General features: G+C 42.2%; 1 protein-coding gene across 5 annotated transcripts in view; it reads left to right on the top strand.

The window, feature by feature from the left end:
• Positions 1-6,345: 6,345 nt before the first annotated feature.
• cbfa2t3 (CBFA2/RUNX1 partner transcriptional co-repressor 3) overlaps positions 6,346-24,279 on the top strand; it is a 51,872-nt gene continuing 33,938 nt past the window's right edge. Inside the window, exon 1 of one of the 5 annotated variants that reach the window (XM_037747487.1) lies at positions 6,346-7,609. In XM_037747487.1, coding sequence (XP_037603415.1) covers positions 7,402-7,609 — 208 coding nt within the window. In that variant the 5' untranslated portion in view covers positions 6,346-7,401. Of the gene's footprint in view, positions 7,610-16,136; positions 18,795-24,279 lie in introns of those variants that run through there. The other 4 variants (XM_037747479.1, XM_037747523.1, XM_037747497.1 and 1 more) reach the window with 4 other exon arrangements.

Raw genomic sequence — 24,279 nt, 5'->3', positions numbered from 1 at the left:
AATATCACTGTAAGCAGGTATCAGCATCTGTGTGTGTTCATGCATGGCCATGTGTGTCCATTTGTGCATACATGTGTGTGTATACACTCTGTGTGTACTCCTGAACTTGTGTCGTGTGTGTGTGTGTGTGTGTGAGTATGAGAGTATGAGAACGGGCTTAATTTAGCAGGTGTGCTTTGACAGTTCTTGAACGAGTGCCAAGTCTGCCGTATGAAGGATAAGAGAGAGGAGGCGCTCAATGTGCATCTGTGTGGAGCTCGACTGTGACAGATGGGGACGGTTTAACTTATAGAGTTCTGTTAAGATCTGGAGGTTTCTCTGACGCGGTCTGTGCCAAACAGGTGTGTATTCTAAAAACACCACAGAGAGGGAAGGTGAACAAGCCTCGACTGACTTATTTGTCTGGTTTTCTACTGATAGAAGGAGGCTGCCAGCATGTTCTTTATGTGGGTCCAAATTCATTGCAGTAACTCCCGCTGGAAGAGACACTCGATTCGATGCTCTCATTCATCCTGTCTCACTGTGGGCAAATAGAAACAAATACAAGCTCTAGTCCCATCCGTATTCTGTGGTGAGGTGTTCCATGAACTGTTGTTGAAGCTCACAAAGAAACTAGTTAAGTGAGGCTTTAGTATAAAAAGTTGTCATTGAAACTATCAGTTCTGGGGACTGCAACATCATTTTGTTTTGCACCATCCCTACGGAAACATAATGAAGAGTTTTAGCTTCATGTGTGGAAGCTCTTATCACAATGGGCCTCATGAGCGAAATACAAACAAATTACCTCTTATTTTTGTTCGTATACACAATTTGTTCTTATTTTGTGCCTATTGATTTCTAGGATTCAATAATGTTTTCTTATTTTTGCTTTTCTCTTAGGTACACATAAGTTTTACGAGTCAAGAGCACTTTTAAAAAGATAAGAAAAAAAACATCTTGTTCAGTCCACAAATTGTTTGTCAAACGTAAGGAAATATAAGTTTTAAATTTGATGAAATAATAATAAAGATATTATTATACTTGTTTTCAGTTCAAAATGGCAGCAGCGGCTATTGTGGAAAAAAAAACACTGGAGTTTTGTCTCTTTTTGTCCTCTTTAGTTTGTGTTTATGGGGCATTACCTATGCTAACACCTGCCTTATAATGGTTAGGGGGCGTTACCTATGCTGCCCTAATACAGTGTTAAGGGGGCATTACATATGCTAACACCTGCCCTATAGTGTTTAGGGGGCGTTGCCTATGCTAGCACCTGCCCTTATATAATATTAAGGGGCGTTATCTATGCTATTACCTGCCCTATAATGTTTAGGGTACGTTACCTATTCTAAAACCTTCCCTATAGTGTTTATATATATATATATATGTATATATATACATATATATATTATATATATCTGTAGTTAGCTTCTCTTATTTTTTCTCTTAGCAGAAAATATAAGAGATATTTATATAAACCTTTAAGCTGCATGAGGCCCATTGTCCAGTCCTCATATATTCTTATTCTAGTATACAATATAATAATTCCAAATGTTTCTGAGATAATTCAAATTATCCAGACACAAGTTAATTAGGTTTATTCAGGCAAAAAAGTAGGTTAACATTTCTGAAGTTTCATCTATCATGAAATCACGTTCACATTTATCATGTTAGTTTCAAGTTGCAAGTTATTCCATAGCTGTGTTTTCTGAAGCAATCACTTCAGCTGTATTAGAAGCAAAACCTTTTAGAACATTTAAATGTTGTGGACTATATGTTGGCTCAAAGTGCCATGAGGACGGCTGCGGAGTTGAAAAGTTCAGCCTGTTAGTGGTGGCCAGGTGTCTCGCAGGCAGGCAAGACGCTTCACCATATGGCTGCTTCTCGCCACCAGACGCCAGCCGTCCCGGCCGCTGACTTTCACACGCTTTACTTTTGCTGTACAAGGTGAAAAGCTGCATCTTGTCTACCCCCTGACCAACATGCTGAAAGAACGCCGTATGTGTTTATATTCATAAAGTAGAGAAACGTGTTCCATCAGTGTTAGGAAATTGTACTGGTATGACAATTAATAACCTGGCTAAAAAGCAAGAAAGACGGATTTCCGATGCACCAACAAAGTTGCAGATTATTTTGCTTCTCTCCTGCATGCTGATTGGAGTTTTAAAGAGGTAATGAAGTCCTGGTGTGTCCTCCTGCTGGGTTTGTATTTGGCGAGGGGTGCCTGTGTGTCGCTGATAGAGGGATCTCTCTGACACGGCTGCTCTGGCCCGCCGCATCTGGGAGCCAGTAGCGGCAGCCGCTGGGGGGAGATAAGGCGAGGCTAGCCGCTCGCCTGTAACACACGTTTTGCCCCCCTCTGCCCTGTTCTCCTCTCCTCCCCTGCTCCTCCCTCCATCCACCCTCCCTCCCGTCATCCCCCTGACCTTATCTCAGGGGAGAAGGCACCACTGGGTCGCTGCTGTGATAGCACCTGCCAGAACCAGAGCTGGCCTCTGGTGATTATGGGGGAATCATTATCTCTCGCTCCCCAAAAACTCATTTTATACCTGCCAACATCTGAGGGGAGGGGGGCAAAGGAGCAAAGGCTTCTATAACAGGTAACACAGAGAAAATTGTGTGTGTGTCCGTGGGTGTGTATCAGGCGAGTAGGTTGGGGTATATAGTAAAAAAAATACATGCAGGAAAACAACCTGCCTTTTTGCAATGTAGGATTTGAAATAATTGTGATAAGATAAAGATATATACTGTAGTCATGTTCAATATAAGTGAAAGAGTTTTTAATTTGTTGCTTATATGTGGCTTAGCATGCGTTCAATCCTTTCATCCCCAAATCTGTTGATTTTGCTCCCTTTAATTAGTTTAAATACGCCTCTTTGCTTTCTCTGTTCATATTTTTTCCTCCTCCCACAATTATCTAATCAGTTTAAAACTGTAACGACAAACCCCTCTTGGTTCACATCATGTAATCATGTGAGGTTAAAACTTTCCGTCCTCTAGTCAGTACGCCCTTCATTTTTTCCCCTTTTCTGACTTACCCCATTATCGCCACCTGTATCTTGTCGTCTGTTCCCAAACCTGTGATGAACATCCACTCCCCACCTGCACTACCACCTGATATGTTCTCACGCGGTTCACATTCTGCAATAAGCTTTCATTCTCATTTTGCTGACTGCTACTGTAGTTGCAGGGTGTTTTGAAGTGGGGTTGCAACACATTCTCGCTCTCAACTCATCAAATACCGCGATACGATACCGACGAGTCACATGATTAATGACTGACGTGACAAAATAAGTCAACGTTACCTACGCAATGTACTGCTGTGAACGGGGCCAGCAGAAAAACATATTTTAGCCACCTAAAAGAAAGGCCCACCTAAAAAGAACCATATCATTTAATTGTACGCTATATTTAGAATATTTCCACCGCTCTATCTTGCCGTCAGACAGCCCTTTCCGACGAGGAACTGAACTAAAAGTGTAACTTCTCTATACTGTTTTTGTCAACGGAGTCTGGCTGCTTTGAAGAGAGCACAGATAAGTTTATAAGTCCTGTGTCGGTACTCCTGTCTGCTTCGCCAAACTGGGGGCGTGCCGACTGTCATCTACTGTAAGTAATACACCGACTATGGATAAGTACCTCATACAAACCCACTTCAAAACACCCAAATTATCCCTTTAACCCAAAAAGAGTCTGTGCCAAAATGTAATCAGTTGCTCTGGGAATTCAAACCCTATAATAAATATAATTTGCACTTCAATTTCACTATAATTGAGATTTATATTGACTTTAATACAGAATGTGAATGTCTTATGCATGGACACTTGTAAATGTGGGAAATCCCATTGGTTTAGCTGTTGAAAATAAAAAAGCACTTACATTTTATGTGCTGTATACACGTGGGTTTATAGAGAAATCAGTTCTCTCTCTTTCTCTCTCTCTCTCTCTCTCTCTCTCTCTCCGTCCCCCACGCCCCAAAGACGTCAACATAAGTTTCTCTCACTTCCTCTCTGCTGATGACCATGTGTGCGTTGGTTTCAGCCTGGCGCTTGGCACATCTGTGTGCTCACATCCCCTCTCACTTCTCTCATCAGCACACTTACTTGGTCCAACAGAAATATGTGGTAGTGTGTGTGCATGTGTGTGTGCTGTCATAAGCACAGGCCACTCGGTCTGGGTTAGGGGTTAATGAGTCCTGGGGGGTCAGAGGTCAAGGAGGTGATGGCTACAATGTTGCTAGAGTTTCACATGAGAGCCCCTTTCAGCTGTCCGAGCTTTGAGTAGTTTACTTTGGCATCTTTGATTCTAAATGTGAGATAGCAGAGTTTGAGCATATGTCTTTTCCCAGAACAGGCGTGACTTTTCTCTATTTAGAGGTGACTGCTTATTGTTACCCACATGGTGTAGTGTGGTGGGGGGAAGAATGAAGGGCCAAATCACATTAAAAAGTTAAAATGACAAAGAATCAAAGAAACTATACCTTGGCTCCTAACTCTTGTGTATTTCTTTGGAATGGCTTCAAAGGGGGAAACCTCTGTTTATGTGGAATGAAATGAGAAGTAACCTTGGACTTGATGAGAAGCGGTGTCCACATCAAACTCGAAAACAAAATTGTGGTGTGAACTTCTGATGAAATGGTCAATGGGTCTTATGTTTGAATGTACAGAAGAGTATTTTCTATTTTCGACATTGTTTCAATGTGTCTGTGCTTTTAGTGTTTTTTCTGAACATCAATTTTGACATTTTCTTCACTAGCGACTTTAATGGTCACAATTATCCTTACTTCAAAGATCCTTGTTTGCCCCTTTTTCAATTCTTAGGGCATTGAAAAAGTGTGCATTATTGTTAATATTAACAATACAGTCACTAATAGCTTTCAACCCAGGAAGAATGAATGCACCGCTTTGTAGTTATATGTAAAGCTTTTGGACTCTTATAGCTAGTTGTTTTCAGTTTCTAGCTTGCATATAGACTGAAAGGTTGAGTCTCACGGCTCTCATCACCCAGGCCAAAACTTTTGTTATCTTCGACAAGCTATCTGTCCACCAACACAAAATGACAAGCTAAAAACCAAGATTTTTTTACTGTAGTTGGTGGACCAAACTGGGGTTTATATTTGCCAGGAATACCAATCGAAACAGCGGGATTGGGATTTTTTCAATCATCCTTCCCGCCAGCTCTCGGGATTAGGGGACTCACAGGAAAATTTAAAATTCCCCTTTAACCTGACAACTTTTGGTGCACACATGCAAAGGTATCTCCTGTAGAAAGACATTTTGTCTATTACAGGCCAGCCCTGTCTCCTAAAAATTACATTCCCATACAACTAAACTGCATTCTCAATTACATTTGGAAGGAAAATGTATTTTGTTGCGGATTACGTTTTTGTCTTTGACATACCACAAAAGTCAGCGGCACCAAGTGACGTAGCACAATGAGCAACGCACAGAGCAGATGACGTAGTATATTGAGCGACCGTTATTGACAGTTACGTGGTATAATAATGAGTATAACAAGCGAGAAAGTACACTATGGTCGGGTGGGATTGGAGGTGGATGGGTCAAACTAACACCGGCTTTTCCCCCAGGAGGCCACTGTTCATGTCCTGTGTGAAACTAAAAGTCAATGTTGACTTATGTAGTCATTTTAAGCCAAACCATGATGTTTTTTTTATTAAACCTAACCCAGTAGTTTTGTTGCCTAAACCTAACTAAGTAGTGTTGTAGTGTTTTTTGTTTTGTTTCAATTTACAAAGTCAACCATGTGTTTAAAACTGTTTAAAACTTTTTAAAACTACGACTGTAATCTGATAGAAAATACGCGGCCCTCCAAACATATTTGAGAATTTAGTTGTATGGGAATGTAATTTTGTAGGAGCAGGTTTGTACAGGCTAATGTGGGATGTGGTTTATGAGGACTATACATAGTCAAAAGATGTGGATGATGGAATATTATTTAAAATATTGGGGGTCCAGGTAACCTAACAAGTACTCGGTCACATCAGCATTTATGACAGCAAAACTATAAACTAAAATCAGTTCATTTCCGTAGAATAGCTGTTATCATCTTCCGTGTAAAGTTCAGCTTTGGTGAACTGCGACATGCAACTATTATTTATCAGATCGTTCATTATCATTTAACCACGATACCCTTGGCTGTATTTCCTGTTGCACTTAACTGTGAACTACAATGCACACAAAAAATGCCAAAGAAAGAGAATAAAAAACACAGAGACGCATGCTAGCGAAGAAGAAATGCAAAACAACATGGTAGAGATACACTAAAGTTGGAGCAACTAGTGTAATGTTAGGAAAGACTCTGAGGATGAGCAGATGGATGGACAAGAAGGATGAGTTTTTGGAGATGGGACAACCTAAAGTGTCATGATAGCCACTGAGGTCCAAGGTGCACAGAAGCAAAGGATCCTAGGAAGGAGGGAAAGGGGGTAACTTAGAACAAATGATGCAAGGAGGGAAGGAGCGGCTGCTGGCCGCAGACACAGCTGGTTCCTGACAGAGGAAGCGCAGACGGAGGCCCAGGTCCTTCTGCCTGCTGCTGTCTGCTGCTATCACCACAGCCAGTTCTGCTGCCTTGCCTCCCCAGGGGCTGCAGCCCTGCAACACGCAGAAACACACACACACAAACTTTAACATACTAACACACACTTCTCGTTTGAGCGGCACTGGCAGGCAGGGCAGGAGGAGGGTTCAGATGAGAGCACGGCCCCTCAGCCAGAAGCCACGAGACAAACTGACCTGCCGCTGACACACGCACACTCTCACACACACACTCTGCCGGAAGACAAGAGATCGAGAAAGAACCAGATGAACGGAAAAGAAGAAAGAAAGGTAGATGGTGCCAAGTGCATCTAAAGGGGACAGCAAAAGAGACTTTGAGCTGAGGACAGAGACTGTTACTCGTGGGTATCAACATACAACTATCATGCATTTCTCAAAGTTGTACGCAGACATGAAGCAAAGAAATAATATCAGAGGAATCCAGGAATAATACAACGAGGATCATTAATGAAGAGGTGAAAGGAAGAAGAGGAAGCAACCTCTGGCTGTTTTCTAGTTTTTCTCTGTTTGGAGCTTTAACAGCAGCTACGTCCTTGTCCTTGCATGACACTTCAGTGGGTCATACAATGATCTGCAGGGGTCTCTCAAAGGTAAACTGGCTGAATATTATGAGCAACAACATGTAAAGTCTCAAGGACATATGGAAGAGCAGGTCCAGCAGGAAAGCCTCGTAGCATTTTGGAGCTCATAGAGACTTTTAGGGTTCATTGTCTTTGCTGCATTGACCTGCCAGTGTGCATGTAGTACCTTTACACCAACAGTGTGTCACCATAAACCCTGAATCCCTTCACCTCCCAAAGAAATCGGCAAGTTGAGATCTTGACGGTGGAGATTTGAAGGTCCGAACATGTCTTCCAAAGTCCATTTGGAGCGCCAGAGGAAGGTTGACCAGAGAGCTGGGGCTTCCTCTGCCCCAGCGTTCGCTCCACGTGTCCCCACGGTCACACTGATCAGCCACAGAGAGCTGAGGGGTAAACACACCAACGGCCACAGCCTCCAGCATGGAAGCCTCGATCTAAACCTGGCGACCGGCGGCTACTACAGATGTAGCGAAGGTAGGAGCTTGTCATCTTAAAGGACCTGTTTCATGAAATCTTTTGGCAGTGTGTTGCCGCGATGAGTGACGGAGGGTCCCGCAGCTGTCAGCTCTCCTCATTAAGTCGGAGTGATTGACGGATAATCAGTTTGTGTTGACTTAGCGCTGCGTGCTGTAAGGGCAACGTGAGGTTTCTTCATGTTTCGAGCAGACCTGTTATTTGATGATTGAAACTGAGGTTTCAAGGTTAGGATGACATCAAATATTACCATCTAAATGAGCTTTCCTCTCCCAGTGCGTTTACTGTATTTTTTGGCCATTTATATAAAACAAACTCGGTTTAGAGATCAAATTGAATCATGAATCAGGATTAAATTTGCCACCAAGTGCTTATTGTCATGTATTATGGTCTTCAGATGAGCTGTCAAGCACAAATAAACTTGACATTATTATTAACAAGCCCAGTTGATCACATTTGTGCCGTGGCACTGGAAAGGGAAAGAGGTTTTTGGAGCATTGGGTGGGTGGGGGGTCTTCCTCTGGACATCCCCATACAGCTGCAGGGAACAGAACTAGATAGTTTCACTGTTCAGCTTCAATGGCTTCATAATAACATACACATGCAGGTCATGAGGGTTCATCGCGGTGAATGACAAAGCGAAAACTTTATTTTGCGGACAGATGAGGGATACTTGAAATACATCCAGGAAAAAGGGAAGAGAAGAGAAAAAAAAATGTAATTGATTCTTAAAGCAGTGAAAACACTGAAGTACTGCCTTTGGGTAAAAAATGAAAACCTTCACTTGATTCAGCAAAGGGTTCGAGGAAAGAGAGATGCATTAAGAATCAGACATTAAAGGGCCAATTTTATAGACTCTAAATATGTAGAAACTGTAAGCCAGAGCAAGGACTAATACCCGACGTAGTGAATTACCTGCAGCGCCTGCCGTCTCTTGGCAGTAATGAGCTTTGTGAACGTCGCAGCGATAAGGCCTCTATAATTAGGCTTAGTCATAAGCATCCCCCCTGTAATTCTGTGATAAAAACCCAGAAGAACTCTGGTGTCGGTGCTCCAACCCATTCGTCTCTCTCTCTCTCTCTCTCTCTCTCTCTCTCTCTCACACACACACACACACACACACACACACACACTAACAGATGCATACTCTGAGGAAATCAAAATGTGTCAATGTGAACTGCAGCTCTTTGTCTCAAGTAGTTTACCTTATGTAACCGCATGTGTGTGTGTGTGTGTGTGTCCAGCGATATGTTCACACTGTATGGAAAAGAAGCAGTAGCAAAACGTGTGTGTTTGTGCGTGAGTGTGTGTGTGTATGTGTGTGTGTGAGAGAGGTGTTGTGAGCTGCAGCATAGGCTTCCTGTGAGGGAGCAGATGTCGCAGAGCTCAGGCACAGCTGCGACGGGCGATAACCGTGGTGGCAAGAATATGTCGGCACGCTGGCTCTTCTCCCTGGGTCTTATCAGCCGCACACAGCATACAGACTCACACACACACACACTCACGCACACACGCACACACACACACACACACACACACACACACACTCGTATAGACACTCTACAATAAGGAACTGCCACCCAGCACTAGCACACCCTCACAGCAAGCCCAGATAGAGGGAGGAAGGCAATGAGAGAGAGATGGAGAGAGGAAGAAAAGGAGAAAGGACTAAATCAAGGGACTTTGAGGGAGAAGGTGCAGTGAATCCCTAACAAAGCCTCGGCTCATGTCTGCTGTATCATAGACTTCGTAATTTTGTGCCAATCCTAATCCTCTATAGCTATGAATAGGCTATTCTTTACAGTTTTCTCTCACAAGAGGAGATCACGAAGTACACAACTTTCCCTATCTTGATGTCACTTTGTGATACATCATCGACCAACCTGGTATCACGCCAAAGCGTGGAATAGACCTGCATGTCTGCCAGAGGATAGTGTGTCACGTTTTGCTTCGACGATGCGTGAATATTACACGTGTGTATGAAGGTGCAGTACCAGCAGGGGGCAACAAAACCACTCACTTAGGTTAAGGCAACAAAACCATTTAGTTAGGTTTAGGAAAAACGTCATGGTTGGGCTTAAAATAAGTACGTAAACTAAGTGCAATACGTACCGAAACAATGTAATATCAGTACAGAAAACATGTCACAAACGTCACTAAAAAACATGTCACTAATGTAACTGGGTCTTGGTATCATTTAAATAATTATGCCGGTACCAATATCAGTACCCTTAAAGTAATACCGATACCAATAGTGTACTTCATTCGATACCCATCATGTGAATGGAATTGCTGTTGTCATAGCGCTGTTAGCACCGTTAGCACCATTAGCTGCTCGCCGTTGGCTCAGACATCTCTGTGTTCACAACCGTATGCAGGCAGGCAATCCCGGCTGTATGGGTAACAGCTGCTGCGGTAGTGAGCCAATCAAAAGTTGCAATTAATTGAAGAACGCTAACAGTCATTTTTTTCTAGATCGATTGCAGATATCGTTTGACTGGAGAAGTTTTGATACTACTTGGTACTGGGTTATTTCGGTTCACAGATACCCAGCCCTAAATGTAACTTACAAAACAAAATACCAGTTCCCTAGTTGAAAGTCCTGTGTTTGTTGGACCAGTGCACTTCCCATCCCGCCCGCCATAAGCGGCCTTTCTCACTTTTTATTCCACGTCACAAGCTCTGAGTTTAGCATCACGCTGATGCGTTTACATTGCAGTCAGTACCTACTGTCTGCATGTCAAGTGTCCTTCAGCGAGACAATGAACCCCAAGTTGCTCCCCGGGCACTTTACAGCAGCCCACTGCTCTTAAAAATGCATAGGATGGGTTAAATGCAGAGGTCAAGTTTCATGTATGTACCTGTATGTATATGACGAATGTAATTAAGTTTAAGTTTATTTTGATACAGTACCAGTAACCTTTTCATCTTTACCCTCAATTCTTTTATTTTTAATTCAAGCTCATTACAATCTCACAAAATTCTAATATCTGATGTAATTTGTGAATTTGTGGCTGGATTACGTACCACACATACTGTAAGTTTGTGTGCACAAGTTTTATGATTCTTGTTTATCTCTTCTGTGTGGCAGTTTTGCCATGTCACCATATCGCAGCCGTTAAGCTGATAAACATTGTTATCACAACCAGAATGACACTGCAAAAATTAGACACATTTTGTAATAAATAATGACCAACCTTACTGTACATGTGGAAATGTAATCTTTTCACTCATCTGTTGCTTATTAAAGATACGAGCAAATAAATGTGGCAGAGATCATCAATAATGTGGGAAAAGATGGATGTTGATGATGATGCAAAAAGAGGGAGGAAAACGGAGTAAATAAGGAATGGAAAAAAGTGAGAGGTATGTGTGGGAAGAGGTGGTGATGAGGTGTGTGAGAGAGAGAGAAGTTATCCTCTCTGTTTCCTCAGCACCAGCTTTGTGGTTTCTATGAGGAACAGATGTTCACAACTTGATACAGTGCCTCATCCCCCTCTTCTCACTATCTCCAGTGCCAGCACCACCAACTGTCTGCACACACAAACATGCACTTACACACAAGCGCACACACACATTTTGTCTCTTGGGAAACACAGTCATATATAGCAGTGACTTTCTCGTGTGAGTGTGTGAGGGCGTATTCACCTGCATACTGAGGACTTTTTTACTGTCCATTTCCCTCTCAGGCTGCATATCCTGTTCTTGAGTCAACACTTGATATAATCAGGCGTCACTTCCTCTTTTGTCAGTTTGCACTTGTGTTGGTCAGCTGTGACCTTGCGCTCTAACGCAGCTTGGCCAAAGAAAACACACAGATTGCATGCACCTGTAGAAGTTAACTCGTCCTAACATCCTCCAGCAGATGAACATAATCTTATCAAATTGTCTCACACGTTTCCCTTCCTATTTCTAGATTAGTTGTTGGCAGTAGTACACTGGGCAACCTCTGTGTGTGAAAAGTGAAGCCAATGCTGAAGTGCCTTAAACTTGCATTCTTTCTAACAGCCAGCAGGGGGCGACTCCTCTGGTTGCAAATATAAGTCTGATTGTTTAGAAGTCTATGAGAAAATGAGCCTACTTCTCACTTGAGTTATTACCTCAGTAAACATTGTAAACATGAATTTATGGTCTCAGTCACTAGTTTCAAGTCTTCTTCAATACGGCAAGATGTTCATTTAGTAAATTATGGTCCCATTTAGAGTCAAATAGACCATAAAGCAGGGGATGCTTTAGGGCGTGCGGCTACCTTGTGATTGACAGGTCGCTACCTTGGCGTTGTCCTGTCTAGGAGTTGTCCGTGTTTTGGTCTTACAACTTTAACCCTTTCACAGTGTGTTTTTAGTTCATGAAAGTTAATCCTAACATTTTGGTCACCTAAAAATGACTTATTCAGCATTCAGTTGTACTCCACCCACTTGTGTCACTTCTGGTTGCAATAAACCAAGATGGCAACGGCCAAAGTACCGAACTTCAGGCTTCAGAACTGCAGTCCACAAACCAATGGGTGATGTCATGGTGACTATGTCCACTTCTTATATACACTCTATGCAGTAGGACTATAAATGCATATGTATAATAAAGGAATTTAGGAAAATATCACGGCAATTTAATCAAATTTTCTATATTCTACTGTTTTCTTTGGCTCAGAAATGAAAGCCCCTACGCATATGCAATATCTAAGACAAATGAAATATGATTTGTATCTATTGTGCTTTTGTGCTTTTCCCCTTTCCTTTAGTGTGTTATATAGTTTTTTGTGCATGTAAAAGGTCTGCAAAGTTGCAAAGCCTAAAGTCCATGCTACAGAAACACTGCTGCTGAACTGCCTTGCTTGAAGTCCTGCCTTTTCTTCTGTAACGTGGTGATGTCACCAAGTAATACATTTGCATAATACCTGCATGGTTGATTGTTTGGCATGCCCTCAAACAAAGCTAGTTAGAGCGGAGCTGGAGCAGAGTCCGAAGAGTTTGGTTGACCAGTCACAACAGAGAGGGCCAGCTGACCAATCATAGCAGACTGGGCTTTTTCTGAAGGGGGTGGGGCAGGAACTCAATCAAAGCGTTTCAGACAGAGGGTGAAAAGAGGTGCTGCAGCACAGCCAGTATGAGAAAAATAAAGTGTTTTTTTAACATTAAAGCATGTTTCTAGTAGAAACCTAAAGTACAAGTATGCACATGAAAATGAGCATAATAGGTCCTCTTTAAGAATTGCAATACTTTTGCAATACTTCAGTATTTGCAAGCATTGGATAAAAAAATCTGAAAAGTACATGGAATAGAAAAATGGTCTGGTTTAGCTACAGCAATGAATTGTTTAGTGCTCTTATTAGAGTTATTCCGTGGCAAAAAAACAACCCTGGAAGTCAAGTATTTCAAAGGACATTATTCTTTCCAAAGAGCACGCATTGAATTTTGAATTCACATCATGTCTGGATGATTCAAACAACCGACACTTTGTTGCCGGATTGCAAACAAAATGTCAGGGGGTCCATGGGTGCAATTTGTAAAAGCAGCGTTCCAGCGTACGTGCTTGAGTGGGCGGGTCAATGATCCGTTACACCACATCGCCGTATCACAGAAAGACTCTCTCTCTCTCTCTCTGTCTCATCCTCTTTCACAACATTATGGAGCAGCTCGAGGACATGCACAAATTAAAGATGTTAACATACAAAGTGAGAGAACAACATCCTCTTAAGCACATAATCAGAGAAAAACATATTCAAGGAGGATGCATGTGACTCAAAGGGAGATTTCTCAACACAATCATTTTTATCAGCGTTTCAATCACAGTTACTTTTTTTTTTCCTGTTTTGACCAAGTGAGATGTACTCTTCCCCCCCCCATTCATGACTGCCTGCAACCTACAATGGTACTTTTTAATGGCAGCTCCATAAGAGTGTGGTCTGTTGAATGTGCATACGAGAGGAGAGGATAGCAGAAGAGAGAGAAGAGCGCAGGAACACAATGGGTCTAGCGTTCCTTTCAGTCGGCTCAGGGCCTTATCTCCTGTCAACACACTAGCCTGTGACTGCCACTATAGGAAAGGATTTACAATGTGTGTGTGAGTGGAGGAAATGCTGCGAACTTCTCTCTTGCTTTTACTCTGACACACACACACACACACACACACACACACACACACATACACACAGAGAGAAATAGTAATTTCCATACCAGCAGCACAATGACCAAACCTATAGCTCAACCATCCAGGAGATGCTGTGGGTGGGTGGAGGTGTGTGTTTGTGAGGTGACAGAGAGATAGAGGATCGAAAGAAAGAGCTGTTTTCGTCATTAATGCCATCAAAGGGACTTCCAGTCGCAGTATTATGGCACAGAGAGTTCATCGAAAGCGAGTTCCCACCTACCTTGTGTGTGTTTTCATTGTGCAGTTTATCAGGCCGGCCACATGGAGTGTCGCAGCTAACCCAGTGACCGCTCAACAAAAGGCCAAATTAAGAGGACTGAGAGGCTGTCGTACAGGGAGGCTGACAGGTTGACTGACGCCGTTCCCGAGGAGAATAGCATCCTGTCAATCCTGGAGCTGTCACCTTGACAGGAATCCTTTCTTTGGATGCAACCCCCATCGCCAACCTTTCTGTCACTCAAGGCCACACACACACACACACACACACGCACACACACACACACACACACACACACACACACACATATACCTCTTCCCTTTTCAGTATTCTGCACGGGAAACAAATAAGCCACCTACAGTAACATACTACTACTACACACTCACAATGCTGCATGAGTACACCTAAAGCCATAACTCTGAAAGAGAGAAATATAGAGAGTGAGTTTCATAAACACTCCATCCATCTCCTTGACAACCGTACTTCCAGCGTGGTACTCTACACACGCTGCCTTTGACAGCTTGTAATGGCCTGTGCATCTGTTTATGTGTGTAATGTTAGTGTGTGTGTGTGTGTGTGTGTGTGTTTGACATTGTTTACAGCAGCAGCCTTACAGTAAATTGTGTGGACTAAAACGTTGGCACTGGACCTGAGGTTACCTGAAGTTATTCCTTCACAGAGGGGCGTTGGGGGGGAAGCCGTTACGTTCCAATCAAAGAGCACTGGGGCTTCCCCCTGTGTACGTTTGTTCACATTGTTTAATCAGGACAGGAGCGTTTTTTTTAAAAGCAGTCCTCCTGGCTTCATATGAAGGCAGCGTTTGTGTTGGAGGCTGGCGAGGCTGGTGAGACTGGAGTCGGGGCAGAACAGCTGTCTGTGTGTACTTTACAAGCTGGTTCTGTTTGTTCTGTAGACACAGGAGGGGTCAGGAGGGTGTCAGCTTTGTCTTCTGTCCCCCTCTATGGCTATGTGTGTGTGTGTGTGTGTGTGTGTGTGTCCGACAGAGGGAGAGAGGGCAAAGGGAGTAACAGACCAGTGTGGACAGGTGGAGGATTCTCACTACAGGAACTAAATTAGATGTACCTGCTGCCTTTTTCTCAGTCTCTCTCTGTATACTTCTGTCTGCTTATCTAATATATTTTATTTATTTATTTAGTGGTTGTTGAGCTGCAACAATTAATTGATTAATCGATAGTTATCAACTATTAAATTAAAGCTGCAGTGGGTAGAAATGGATCAAACATGATTAAAAAAAGTTATTTTATAAGACGGTCACTATATCCTGACAGTAGTGCATGAGACAGGTAATCTGAAAAAAATCATGTGCCTCTGTGTCCTCCAATGCTCCTGATGGCATCTGCAAGATTTCACAGACTGGAGGAAAACAACCAATCAGAGCTGAGCTGGAGCCTGCCGTCTCTAAGCAGCTGTCAATTACTCAAAAACTCCCATCAAACAGTCAAATTAGGCAACGCAGATCAATTTTGAATCAATACTCTGTTACTGTAATGCCTATTTCTCTTCTCAAATGTTTTCAGAAACATCTTGTACTCTTTAGCTGTAAAATGAGAAAGTTTGTGACCCGGCCGCCATGTTGAGATCAGTTGAGGAAATACCAAGCACCGCTAACCAGCCGTAGCAAAGTTTCTCATTTTACAGCTAAACAGTACAATACAAGATGTTTGACCGTTTGATCAGAGTTCACGAGTGATTTACAGCTGCCTCCGATGAATGAACAGCCAATAGGAACACTCTCTCTCTGAAATGACCTGTGATTGGCAAAAGTCTTCCTTCACGGGCTAGATAAAGCCTGAAAACAGAGCCATGAGGAGGTGCAGATGTCTAGTTTTTTTAATTACACTACGCTGAAAGGTTATTATGGAGTTTTTGCCCAATGATGCCGAAAACATTCTGCCTACTGCCGCTTTAATCGCCAACTATTTTGATAATCAATTAATCAGTTTCAGTAGTTTTTTAAGAAAAAAATGTCAAAATTCTCTGATTCCAGCTTCTTTAATGTGAATATTTTCTAGTTTCTTTACTCCTCTATGACAGTAAACTGAATATGTATATTTGTTGGCAAAACAAGACATATGAGGACGTCATCTTGGGCCTTGGGAAACACTGACTGCCATTTTTCACCATTTTCTGACATTTTATGGGCAAAATAACTAATCGATTAATTGAGAAAATATTCAACAGATTAATCGATAATGAAAATAATCGTTAGTTGCAGCCCTAAGTGGTTGTGCACATTAACAAACTTCAATCACTGTAAATGCACCAAGGTCAGCCAAAAGTCTATTTTTCATCTACAAAAAAGAAATGATTAATCGATTAATAAATTAGTTGATTGACAGAAAAATAATCTGCGGCTATTTTAATAATCTAGTCTAGGTCTTAAATAAAGAAATGATGTCAGAACAGTGAGTGGTCCCAGCCTCTCAAGAGTGAGGATTTACTGCTCTTCTCTGTTTTATAACATTGTCAGTTGAATACCTTTCAGTTGTGGACTGTTGAGCAGGCAAACTAAACTTGCCTTTGAAAACCTTTGATTTTTCAATATTTTCTGACATCCTAGACTAAATGATTAATAGATTAATCCAAAATGTAACTGACAGCTAAAATGAATAATTGCTATTTGCAGCGTAATCTCTAGTAGCCTGTACTCGGACAGATGTTTCAGTAAGACAGTCATTTTGAAAGGAATAGAGGGTTGAAACAGCCTATTAGATATGATATAAACATGCAGCAATAATAAAATGGGAATGTTGGTAGAAATATAGGACACCGTGCTTCACTATATCAGGTCCTAATTAAAACGAGTAACACAGAAGCACACATGCAGAGTGATAACAGTAATGACAGTGATAATAATAGTAATATTCAGTCTATCCATCTTCACATCAATCCACCCACACCTGACTATGACAGACAATACCTGACATTAATACATTTTTACAAGCTATGCAGTATATTTACTGCTGTGTATTCACATGTAGACAAATATATTCTTTTGCATTCATTCAGCTCTTAGAAACCTGATATTTCTTTTCCAAGTGTGGATTACAGTAAATAAAGTCTGCAGTCTGGTGGACTCAATTGTGTGTTCTTCTCCTTGTTGTTCTCCTTGTCGTCCTGATATGAGGAAACAGCGGCCCCCACGGGCAGACAGCGGTACTGCAACACACACATACCTCACTGCTTTCTCATTTCAATCTAAAATAACTAGTTTCCACTTTGCACTCCATGCATCCACATATTATTTACATATTTTTCAATTCATTTTTTTGTAAATTTTTTTTTATTATTATTTATTGTTTTTTAGCCAAGTGTAACACACAATTATGTATTAAGTTCCATAGGCGTTCATGCAGGTTTATAATATAGTGCATATTATTTACATATTTTTTTAATGCATTTTATTCTAAGAAATGTTTTTTTTTTTTTTTTTAGCCAAGTGTAACCCACAATTATTATGCATTAAGTTCCATAGGCGTTCATGCAGGTTTTGTAATATAGTGCAGTGTGTTTTAGCCTCCAATTGCATGATTTTGTACTCAATATAGGAGGTTTTTGTTCTCCACAATCTGGATCTTCTTCAATTTAGAAAGGATTCCTGTACATAGCTGCCAGCCAGCTCTCTCTCTCTCTCTCTCTCTCTCTGATGGTACCCGGGAGAGAGAGCGAGAGAGAGAGAGAGAGAGGGAGAGAGAGAGAGGGAGAGAGAGGTTAGGAGCTCCAGATGGTGTTTAAACGCAGACAGAAGGCTCCAGCGAGGACAGAGAGAGGAGGCGGAGGAGAGAGAGCCGCGGTTACTGCGCAGCTCCGCTCATCACTGAAGAGACAAAACAAGTCTGGACAAAAAAAAACAACCAAAATTGTGTTATTGTGACGGGAAAAAAAGCAACGTTAAAATAATGCTCAGCTGATTTTCTTTTTGGGAGAAAGTGGATCTCTTTGTAGCACCATCTGAAGACAGACAGACAGACAGGTCGGCGGAGGATCGGAGGAGGAGGAGGAAGAGGAGAGGAAGAAGAAGGACCGAAACAGAGAAACGTGGTTCACCAGGCTGCTGCTGCTGGAAAAGAAACTGTTTTTACAACAAATAAAAGGAAGAGATGTCGCCGGATGTATGAGGACTTGTTCCTGAACTGTGAACTAAAAGAAGAGGGTTTTAAAGTTGTCACAGGAGGAATAATAGTCGCACCCTGCAGACTAAAGAGGATCCGCATCTTTATCCTTTTACATGCTGGAGACGCGTCTGTTTAAAAAAAAAAGCACGTTTTTACAGTTGAAACTGTGTTTTTTATTTTATTTTTTTTTATTCTATCTGGGATGGTTAAAATGAGCAAGAGAGCGGATTTACATGACTGGGACAAGTTGTGATTTTTTTTCTCTCCCACACCACCATCAACAACACAAGAAGCTGTTTGCTTTAAGACTGCAAAACCAAAGACATCAGTGTGGATCCATTAAGAGCTCCTGGCTTTCATTTGATTTCTTCCTTTTTTCGATACAACTGAGAAGAGAAATACCTCATAATTTATTATACCTGGAAAGTCAAAGCCCCTTTTTTTTTAAAAACTCCCAAAGGAAAGTTTTTCTTTTTATTGTCAGACTTCTTCTGCCTCTCTTTCCTCTCAATATTTCTAAAACAAAAACAAAAAGGATTATTACCTGAATAGTTTCCCAAACTCAAAGGCTTTCCCCACCCCAAATAATGAGGATTGAGACGATATAAAACCTGTTTTAGAAGCTATCTGGTGTGGATTATCACCGCTACTATTACCTCAGCTTGACCTCGACCTTCACAAAGTAAGTACAACCTGCAAACTCCACTCTATGGGAGACATTTATTTTGTCATTGGTGTGCATTTTGTTTAAATGCACTGGGGGCTTTGCAAGAGGGTGCATTAATGTATCGGGACATTTGTTATAATGGAAGAAGTGTTTCATATTTAAAGGCTCAGACTGCTGAAATATCTCAAGTTTAAACTCAACATGTTTGCAGCTCTGTTAGAGAGACAAGGTGAAGACATACCAGGCTCATCTACCTGCTCTTCCTATATTCTTTAAAATGCTTCTTTTACTATTTTTTTCTGTAATTCCACTTTAATTTTTTATCATTTTACAGATTAAGTTGTTTTCAGTTTAGGATATTAAATATAGGTTATATGTGAGTGAAAAAGCACATTTCTTAATATTTAATTGTTGCTTATAATAGACAGCAGAGTAGACAGACAATCTGATATTAATTATATTATTAATAACAATATATGCACTTATCTCCTTTCGTTTACTTTTTTTTGTCACTTTATAGTGAGGGAAATGTGGTGAGAGAGCTGTGTTAGAGAGACTTAGGGGGGTTCATAAGTTGTTTGCCCCATCAGCATCAAAGTGATGACACAAACTGTTTGGTCTATGAACTCGGAGTCCACCTGGCCAGGACGGAGGTGATGGGTGTGAAGGGATACATTTAGACATTTACCCTGAACTGAACTCCAGGGTGCCTCAGAATACAACCTCCACCTTTTGTTATGATACTGTGCTGTCGCCAGTGTCAACTTTTGTGTGAAACCAATCCTTTCTGGTGAGTGCAGGGTGTTGGTTATCCCAACTTGTGGAGACATTAAAGGAGGAGGTGTTTAGCAGGAATACTATGGCAACCAAAGGAAATAAACACAATCGCAAATTTAAAAAAAAGCTGAAATCATGTTGCATATAATTCATAGCAACCCCTTTGTGACTGTGGGGGACACTCCCTGAGAAGAAACAAGGTTTCTATCCCCCACTTGAACAGCCTCAGCAGCGCACTCTTCCGCCTGTGAGTGCAACAGTAAAACACTCAGGCCATTTTCTCTGCAGGACGCGGCCCTGTATAATTGGCCCTGGTAAATATCATCTGAATAATTGAACAGCTGATAATAGTCTCGAACAATGGATGGGAGGTTGCAGGGGTGAAACCGCAGTGCAGACACCCTGCCTCACCGCACATTATACTTCCATCACCACCACCACCATCACCACCACAGAGCGAGCATCTCTCAGCCTCTCTCCTCCCAACGCCGGCCGCCCCATCGCTCAGCTGGGCCCGGCCAGCCGCCCGCTAAGGCAGATGTCCCCACTTCATCATTAAGTAGCTCTCTTAAAAAGGCAGGCCATTCATTATGACCCCCAGCCTGCAGAGTGTTTACTCAGTTCCCATCTTACCACAGGTGCATGGATGGGATGTCTTCTGTTTTATATGCAGGAAGGAAATATACCATAGGAAGCAGGCAAAAGCCACAGGCCAGCAGAGAGTCAGCATAACGTCTCGGCTATTTCATGACGAATAGAAGAAACACACTGCCCTTTGCTTCACCATGGGTTCATTATTCTGTTGATTCGTTGCTGCTATTTCAGGCACATCACGACTAATGTTTTACCATCAAGGTGTCAAAGGCCTTTTTGTACCCTTGCATGTGCCAATGTTAACCAGATAGGTCATCAGGTGATGGTGAAAGTCTGTGTCATCTGGCTCTTTCTATACTGGATGCTGCAGGATCTGTGTACAGTGTTTACTGTATTAGTGTGTGGGCTTGTTGAGTGTGCTTACTGTGTGTGTGTATGTGTGTGTGTGTGGTAATTATTGTGATCTAAATGCGGGCAGTGCAGGTGAAACTGGCTGTCTCCTAATTAATGAGTGGAGCAGATGGCCTCGGGTGGGCGGGAGCTGCGAGCAGCACAGCGAGCCAGTCAGGTGGTCAGCACAGCGCAGACACCTGGGCCATCACACAACAAGACAAGCCAAGCGGTTGACACAAGCCAAAGACATCTGGCCTGTGTGTGTGTGTGTGTCTGTGTATGTGTGTGTGTGTGTATGGCCTTCCTGAAAGTCAGCAAACTGATACAGTATATACAGCGTTGTAGCTGATGTCATGTGACCCCTTGAAAGGGAGCAGTATCTACTCGTGATCCCTTATCATACACGTTGTATTAGTTTTGAAAGAGGTTTAAGATATTAAACTATGCAGGAAAGAGAAAAAGGAAACATTAGAGAAACATTTTGTGAAGCAGAAAATGTTTTTTCGTCTCATGACCCTTCAGATTTATTGGCAACCACTTAGGGGAACCCGACCCCCAAGTTGGATACCGTTGCTATACAGCATATCCTTTACACCAGGGTGTTTACAAGGTCTGGCAATGACACAAAGTGACACAGTGCATGTGCAGCCTATTTATATTTATGTTTGTGTGTATATATTATATTAAGGGGTGAGCCTGATCTCTAGGGCGGCAACTAACGTTTCTATTCATTGTCGATTAATATGTTGATTATTTTCTCGATTAATGGATTAGTTGTTTAGTCTATAAAGTGGTGAAATATGTCGATCAGTGTTTCCCAAAGCCCAAGATGACGTCCTCACATGTCTTCTTTTGTAAATAAACCAGAAAATAGTCACATTTAAGAAGCTGGAGTCTGAAAATTTTTACTTATTTTCTTAAAGAATTACTCAAACCGATAAATCAATTATTAAAATAGTTGGCGATTAATTTAATAGTTGACTACTAATCAATTAGTCGTTGCAACACTACTAATCTCCCTCTCTAAAACTGTATTATTACACAAACAGCACACGGAATGATTCAAAACCAGCTGGTTTGTCTGTGCAGTTCATATTTGCGCCTTTTAACATGTGTAAACCAGTGTTGTTTTGTGTTGTTTGTGTTGTTTGTACTCCCAATTGTCTTTTTATTTGTGACGCAAGCTTTCAGTCAAGAAGCACTCAAGGGTACTATTTTTCTCTCAGATTAGCTGATTGTTGCACAGCTTTACCTCCAGGGCGAGAACATAAGCATGGAATAGATAAAGATACTTTCAAAATAAGAGGGACGACTGCATCCTGTTTAGTTTGTGTGGCAGAGAACAAATAGCTACAGTATGATGAAAAACCGCAGAAAGTGAAGGAGCCATAATTGTTGGTTATATTATTCCGCCCTGTGAGTGTGTGTCTGTTCATGATAGACCACTAAACTGGGATGTTTTTTTTAACAAGGACACAGTGACGCGTTATAGAGCGTTATAAGATTTGACTTGTTGGTTGTTGTTTGGTCTGTTTGTGTACGGGATGACAAATTAACGGCAGCCTTGTGCAGCCGAAACAGTGTGTTTACTGTACAGTTAAAGTGAGTTTATTGAGATCGGTGTGTAAATGTTTTTGTCTAGATATGGGAGCAAGTTAGTGACTTAAGGAGTGATGAAGCGTTGAATCTCTATGGTTTCACTGCTGTTTATCCTAATACACAGTGGGAAGAAAGACCAGTGCGGTTCTGGCCGCCTCCGTGCTGTGTGTTTGTGTGTGTGTGTGTTGGTCTGCTCATGCCCTGGTCTGTTCCACATGTGTTTGACATTACTGCGACAAGGCTGCCCAGCCTCTCTTGGGAGATGGAGAATGTCAGAGACTAAGAGCGGAGAAGCAAGCAGCTTCCCAACATCTGATGGAATGAGAAACACACTGGTTGGATGGCTGGCCTGCTGACGCCACAGCGTGGGAGCAGAGCGGAGGGTGGAGGCCAAGTAAAACCCCAAATGTGTGTGTGAAATATCACTCTTTCTCTCTTTTTTTTTCCCCCCGTTCGCTTTTCCCCTGCATGCACACTCGGATTCCCAAGAATAACATATAGTTACACGCACACTCACCATTTCTTATAACACTGTTTTGCATCCACTGGAATGATCTCCATCATTTCTCCATATTTCCATGCATGCAGAGCAGGTCCTTACTACCTTATCTGCGACATTCAAGGGGTGAGGGCTCACCATTTATTGCTAAGCATTTCTGGAAATTATTTGTTGAATTGACTCTTCATTTGACTAAAATTACTTCAGCACATACAGCGCCGACAAATTGCACCCTCAATTATGCGTTTCAAAAGGGAGGCACATTTCCAGTGCACAGGAATGCTCAATCATGAATGCAATAGGAAACAAATGTCACAACATTGATGAATTCACATGTAGAGTACGTATAGCTGAATTGCCGACAGGAACGCTTCCTCCTCCTCCCTTCCTTGTCTTGTGCCTATTTCACCTCCTACTCTCCCACCTCACCTTTTACTTCCTCACTCGCCCACTGACCTCTGACCTTCCCTTGACCCTCCTCTCTTCCTCAGCCCATTCTCCCAGCGGCGGCACCTTGTCACCTCCCACCCCCCCCCCCCCCCCCCTCTGCTTTGGGGTAGGAAGTGTGTTCAGATCAGAGTCAGACACAGGAAACAGCTGGGCTAATCTACGGTAGCGCTGAGCTCCGTTTTAATCGAGCCAAATGGACAGGGCCAACAGAGAAAATAGGAAGTTCATATCGCCACTGCTACCTGACAGAATGAATCCCTCCCTTTCCTTCTGCCCCACACGGAGGCCTTTATCACAGGCGTGGAGTAAACAAGCACAAAGGAACACAGACTGGAGTTATTAAGGCCTCCACTCCAAAGCGGTCCTCTCTGGACGTCTGCAACAACAGGAGCATGCAGGCAGAGATTGGGAAGGAAGGCGCGTCTCTCTCTCTCTCTCTCTCTCCGTGTACAGTATTTGTGAAATTAAAAAAAGCCGTTATCTCCTGGAAACAGATCCTGTGCCACACAGATGGTTCCGTCTCTCTTCAAATGGGAGGCTGAGTGCCGTTGTGTTACCAGTTAGTTGTACAGACCTTAATCTCGGCTCCAGCCTTCCTTCCTCTGCCTCCCTGTCTCTCTCTCTCTCGACACACACACACACACACACACAAAGACACACAAACACGCTCACACAGACAAACTCTACCTATTCAGATAAAAGTACTAATTTCACTAGGAAATGGAGCATTTTAGCGTCTCAGAGGTATTTGAAGTGCAGAGAGAGGAAGGTCAGAGATTTTCTTGATGTGTCAAAGAGCAGTGGTCACTTTGAGGAGCGAGTCATCGACGCCTGGCATTTAAAGTCACGCAGCGGGGTGTAGGGGTTGTGTTTGATGCTTTCCACTCTGTCTTTCAAGTGCTACCTCAGAGAGAGATCATCCCATTAGTAATGTGCTCTTTAAGGAAACGTCTCTATATATACATCTGTAGACTTTCAGATAAACAGGAGGAGTGTTGTGATTATGTTTGAGACCATAGATCACCTTCTGAATACTGTGGTATCAATCATAGGTTCCTCCCGATCACATTGACGGTACATTTCTGAAATGTAGCGCTGTCGTTATCAGCAGATATATCAAGAGGATGCACACGGGATGGAAGTAAAGTTAGAAAAAAATATCCCTATTGCCCTGTGATTTCATTTAGT

The sequence above is a fragment of the Sebastes umbrosus genome, chromosome 2 (assembly GCF_015220745.1).
Source record: "Sebastes umbrosus isolate fSebUmb1 chromosome 2, fSebUmb1.pri, whole genome shotgun sequence".
In the NCBI taxonomy this organism is placed as follows: domain Eukaryota; kingdom Metazoa; phylum Chordata; class Actinopteri; order Perciformes; family Sebastidae; genus Sebastes; species Sebastes umbrosus.
The sequence above is the reverse complement of the archived record's forward strand: the minus strand, read 5'-3'. Positions and strand labels throughout refer to the sequence as shown.